Source organism: Pantherophis guttatus, chromosome 3, assembly GCF_059756535.1.
Source record: "Pantherophis guttatus breed Tessera chromosome 3, ASM5975653v1, whole genome shotgun sequence".
Lineage (NCBI taxonomy): Eukaryota > Metazoa > Chordata > Lepidosauria > Squamata > Colubridae > Pantherophis > Pantherophis guttatus.
The window spans coordinates 101,498,211-101,504,210 of record NC_142065.1 but is presented as its reverse complement, the minus strand read 5'-3'; the positions used below and the strand labels follow the sequence as shown (position 1 = coordinate 101,504,210).

At 40.0% G+C, this 6,000-nt stretch overlaps 1 protein-coding gene across 2 annotated transcripts in view; it reads left to right on the top strand.

The window, feature by feature from the left end:
* Nucleotides 1–978: 978 nt before the first annotated feature.
* RGL1 (ral guanine nucleotide dissociation stimulator like 1) overlaps nt 979–6,000 on the top strand; it is a 100,874-nt gene continuing 95,852 nt past the window's right edge. For both annotated transcript variants that reach the window (XM_034409635.3, XM_034409634.3), the window contains exons 1-2: nt 979–1,554; nt 2,614–2,724. In XM_034409635.3, coding sequence (XP_034265526.2) covers nt 1,528–1,554; nt 2,614–2,724 — 138 coding nt within the window. In that variant the 5' untranslated portion in view covers nt 979–1,527. The remainder of the gene's footprint in view (nt 1,555–2,613; nt 2,725–6,000) is intronic.

Below are 6,000 nucleotides of genomic sequence, written 5' to 3'. Positions count from 1 at the left end.
ATTCTGTGGCATGCAAGTTAAAAAGATATAATTCAGGATAGGTTTGAGCAGTAGTGGGTTGCTCCTTGTTCGGTCCAGTTCTTGCGAAGCGGTAATAATGGCGGCGGGAGGCTCCACCCACAAGCCCCAACGTCATCACTCACGATCTGTGGATGTGCAGAAGCGCACGCACAAGCGAAGCAAACCCCCGCATGTGCTCCCGTTGTGAACTGGTAGTAAAGGTAAGTGGAACCCACCCCTGGGTTTGAGACCTTATTTGAGCTGCACCCTAATGAAGTAGGTAGTGCAAGTAAAACTATTGTAAAGTATACTCTTCTATCACTTGACAAAGCAGCTTTGCAAAGATCATTACAAGGTCCAAATTTGTAATAAAAGTATCCAAGTTGCTATTCTATTAATTTCATAGCTAGTGCATCATTTAAAACTAATCACCAGTTTTAATCTCCTCCCTCATTTTTCCCCTTCCTATTCCTTTTCAAAAGACTCCCCCCACCCCTATTTCTACAGCAGGATCATAGGTTTCTATTTCTCATCTAGCCACTTAACCAGCTTTTTAATCAAAGTTTGTATAATATCTCTGCATTCCATAGGGTGCAAACCATATGCTTGCTTTCATCAGGGTCATTCCCCCCCCCCAGGTTACTTTTTATTTTCTGGGTGGACATGAGGTTACCCACCACCCCCCAGTTGGATTGGCAAGAAGAGACCCACAGAACTCAAAAGCCTCCTTGCAACCTTGCCTGCTACACCTTGAGTAAACTAACAAGAGTAGGCTAACAAGAGCCGAACGTTTTTCAGATTGGCAGAATTCATCCTCCAGGGCTGACAGGCGAATTTCATTAACTCTCCTGAATCAGCATCCCCTATTCTGGCGTCCACCGGACTTTTAGGGCTTCAACTCCCCATAATCCATGCCGATTTGAGCCATTGAAAAGGCTTTCAGGCTGGGGCTGTCTGACTTGAGAGCCCTACTTAGCTATGCCTCGTGGGAGGAGCGTCCGTCGTCCCCATTGTCAATTTCTACTCCGGGTCACTCCGTTGCAAACTTCTCCGGGAGAAAAGAACTCCAGCTCGCTTCAGACAATGGCAGTTTGTTTAAGCCTCATCTTTCACCCCCGGGCTCTTCGCGTCGCTTTTGGTTAAGGAAAAGTAGAGGAGGAAAGGAAAGAGATGCCTTAACTTCGGCCAGGCGACCGAATTTCAGAAACTTTGCCTCAGCCAAGGGAGGGTTCGCCGAGCTCATTGGAGGATGCTGGCTTCATTTGAAGCCTAGAAAGAGTTCACAAGCATAAACAGGAAAGCCTTACATCACTCTTGTGTCTGTGTGTGTAGGGGAGGAGCCCTGCCTGCTCTCCACTCGCCACTCTTTGTGGTCATGAATTGAGCGGAGAGCGCAAGGGAGAGAGAGAGAGAGAGAGAGAGCTTCGCCTTTCAAGCCAGGCGAAGAAGTGCCTGCGAGAGGATTGATTAGAGCGGGGTTCCTACGACTCACCATGCCCCTTCGGAGCGCTGAGGAGAAACCCAAGGATGAAATTGCTTTGGAGAGCTAAAATGGTAACCCCACCACACACACACACACACACACAAAGCTTCCTTGCGTTTCTCTGCACAGGCAGAGGGATTCCTGCCTTTCGGGACGCCGAGGTTTTACTTTTTGAGAAGGGAAACCGCTCGGGCGAAGATCTGGTGCTGACTTCCCAGGGGGAGAAAAAAAAGATTTTGAAGTCTTTTTTTTTTTTTTAAAGAAAAAAAAAACCCCTGCGACTTAGTGCGAATTCGAGTTTGGAAACGCCGCCGCCTGCAATCTAATTCTCCTTCTTAACTGTGGGAAAGAACGGCGGGGGGGGGGAGGGAGAGAAAGGAGGGAAATGAATGAGTTAATAAGCTTTTGTAAGCATCTCAGAGGCTTTAGTCCTTCGTCAATCAAAAAGAGTTATATATGTGTGTGTGTGTGTGTTTTAGAATTGTTTATTGCAGTGATTAAACTGTAACCGTACAGCAAGTATCGTTACGCTATAGTATCCTGAGCCCTTTCAACTTTCTGACATGCTATTTTTTTAAAAAAAAAACAAACTTTAATGGGGTTCTGATAAACATTATCTGATTTTCTTCTCAAGTCCTGATTTTCTTTTCTTTTTAAAAAAAAGCTGAAATAAAGTCAGCTAATTGTTCTAGAGTTCCTGCAATCTGAAATGCCTGTATAGCTTTTAAAAGGTGCAGCTATTGGTGCTGTTTAAATGCTGACGATAATAGTTATTGGCGATATTATGTGTGTGTGTGTGGGTGGGGGGGGGGATATTTCCTTATGAAACGATACCGCAGAACTATTTGAAATATGTATAAATCCTGGGTAGGGTGCCAGAGAAGTTAAATGGAAATGCAATTACCTTGCTATTTATTCTAGCTTTTTCTCCATTGAATAGCTTGTAGTTTGGGGGAGATTTGGAGTATTTTTTTTTTTTTTTTTTGGTATGCCGGTTGTCCTTTGGAAGGTCTCTTTTGAAACAAATTGTGGAGCGGCTGGCCCAAACACGAGGCAAATGGGGAAAATGACTTTGTTTCTATTATTATTACTACTAAGAAATCCAAGCATTTCCTTTCTTCCTGTGGCAGAGCTCAATCCAAGACTGGGGTGAAGAGATAGAGGAAGGAGCAGTTTATCATGTTACCCTCAAAAGAGTACAGATTCAACAAGCCGCCAACAAAGGAGCAAGATGGCTAGGGGTGAGTGAAAATGCCACTTTGGCATCTTGTAAAAGTGCTTAGTGGACTTTGGAGTCCCAGCTGAGAGCTGCATTCCAGGCTGCTGCCTGCCTATATACTATGCATTGTGCTAAAGCCGGGTTTTCACATTAAAATACTTTCTTCATACTGTGTGGGGGAAGTGTAAAGTAAGGATCAATGTTACTTTTGGCCATATAATACATTACCACAGTTTCAGAACAAATAGAATTTTGTTTTTTAAGAAGATGGGGGAGTCCTCAGTAGTAGTTGAGAGGCTTTAATGCAGATGTTCCAAAGTTTGTGCATGTGTTGAAAAGCACTTGTGAATTACTTGTGAATTACTGCCCTTCAAAGTTAGTACCGGTAATTCTGAGCGAGGTGGACCAATTTTCATTTGCTTTGCTCCATATTATCTTCTTTTAATAATCATGAGAGGACACTTTGGTAAAAAGCTGGCTCTGGTTTGGCAGTGCCTAGCTGGGAAACTTTCTGTGGGACTTCTAAACACATACTTCTAAACACTCTCTGAACACATAGTGGATACAGATAGTATTTGACTTTCAACCACATTTGAGCCCAAAATTTCTGTTGCTATGTGAAAAAGTTGTTAAGTGAATTTTGCTCCATTTTATGACCTCTCTTGCTATAGTTGTTAAGTGGATCACTGCAGTTAAACTTGTAACATGGTTGCTAAGTGAATCTGGCTTCCCCATTGACTTTGCTTCTCAGAAGATCACAAAAGGTGATCACGTGACCTGTGACATTGCCATAAGCCAATATCCAAGCGGCAAAATTTTGATCATGTGACCATGGGGATGCTTCAACAGTCATAAGTGTGAAAAATTATAAGTCACTTTTATAAATGCCATTGTAACTTCAAACAGTTACTAAATGAATAGTTGTAATTTGAGGACTACCTCTTTGTATGTGTCTTCCTTTGATTTTGTATCTGCAGTTATGTTTGTTTGCCACTAATATGTTTTAAAATGGCAAGGTTATACTTTTCTGATAAATCAAATCCAGATGTGTATGTTTAGTATCAAGCTGTGCTTTACAGAGTGAATCCAAAGTTGGGATTAAATGGCAACAATTCCATTGGAGCAATGAGATACAATTTAATTAGATGTGGCAATATATTTTATAGTTGAGCCAATTTTCTTTCAGTAGAGTAGAGCAAAGATACTCTGAATTTACTTCCAGCCAATGTGGTATATACATTTGAATGTGGGATCATTTCTTGAGAAAAAAACCCATACAAATACTTAGCTAAAAAGCTCCCTGGGTGAATTTGATTTTTCATTAACTTTCAGTCTAACCTACTTGGCAAGATTGCTTTGAGGAGGACATGAAGACACCTGTGTATGTTGTCTTGGCCTCATGGAAGAAAGGGAAAATATAGACGTAAGATACATTGTTAGTGACTCAGAATCCTCATTAATTCAAGATTGATGGAAAATTGCTTACAAGATTATCAGGATTAACAAAATATCCAGCATGAACAAAAACAGTTGTCAGATGAAATGTTTCATCTTAGTTTCTTGCTGACTCCAACAAGTTGGGATTAAGAAAACAGTATCTTTACCTGTCTGCATTTCAGCGACAGTGTTAATTTAGAGAAACTAAGACTGATTGTTTTTGAACTATTACAATACCGCATCCTACTTGAATCATGACTCTCAGGAAGGATGGCCTGTACCAGGGAGACCCAGCCTGATGGACACATTTGAGATTTTAAGAATATGTGTATACTCTCACAAAATAACTTCAGAGGAGGCGTGTCCATTCATAAAATGGCCACCATAGCTAATTTTAATATTAGCTATCTGTCATTCCCTCTTCCCACTTGACATTATTGTTGCTTGTTTTTGTCTTCTTTTGGTGCAGATGGGTATTACTTCCAAAGAAAGTGCTGGGCCCAGCTGTATTTTTTTTCATAACAAAGCTTGTAAACCATTAAGATAAGAGCTTGGCAATTTACTTTGCAGGATGCCACTTCCCACAGTTTAAAAAAATTCAATGGGAAGCCTGATATGAATGCAAGTTGCATGCACAATAATGGAGATTATCTTGGTGTCCTAGATGCAGGGTATAAAAGCAATGGAGGAATGGAATCACACCTTACTCCTGTGCTCCCATACCAGCTCTGAAACTTTAGGATGCAATGCATAGATGTCAAAATTAAATAGTGCTGTGCAGGCTTTTATCCTTCTTTTGGCCCATATATATTGGAGGTTTATGCATGCAGTGAGTTACTATGAAAAAGTGGCCAATATGAGTATCTCAATGAAGTAGCTATAGAATGAGTATTTGATTTTATATACAGCCATATCTGAGTAAGTCTTACATGGTAATTGTGGGGTTTATATTAATTTTATCCCACAACACACACATACACAAACAAGTTTGTGTATAAAAAACCCAAACCCTTGGAATTTTTATTATCTTGTATTGAAAAAATTGTAGGCCAGACTAAAAATTGACTAAGGCCAGACTAGGTAAGAGTAGGCAAATGTTTTAAGTTACTGAACACACTTGAAATCTTGTGGACATTCTTACTAATGACTTGTGGTTGAAGAACTTATACACTTATAAAATGGAACCTATTGGTAGATTTAACCACTCACAAAAGCCTCATTTATCAAAAGAGAAATTGTGGTTGCTTTCTGAGATTTTCTCATTTGGATAGGCATTATTGAAAATAAGATGATCCTGTAAGCTAGTTAATTTATTTCAATATATACCTGTCAATTCATTACTGACACTATCTTGAAATATCATTTAAACACATCTTAGATTTTGTACTATGGTGCAACCAAGTAGGATCAGCAAATTTTGCAAAACTTATAGACTGTGTTGCTAGTTTCTCCTTTTTCATATTCTGAAGGAGTACAAAGTGTTCTTAGCAGAACGGATGAATTCAAATCTGCTTCCTTCGGTGGCAGATTTCCCATCAATGCCTTCTGTTTATAGGGAAAAAATAGTTTTTTAAAAATAAAATATTTGCATATTTTTCACAGATGGCAGTTTTTGCTAGGGCACAAGGCCACCAAGAGTGCTTGTATGTCCACTAGGTGAGAAGCTTTATTTTTTGTATGAAGTTGCAGGAGAGAATTTGAAAAGACCCATGATGGCTGATTTGGGATATGAAGAATGCCAAAATGTTTAGCTAGTTCAACATTAATAATTTTGGAAGGGCATTGTGATTTTATTGAAGGCAATTCAGTCCAATCACGTCATTCTGAACCCAAAATAATAGTGCTACTTGGAAGAGCAATC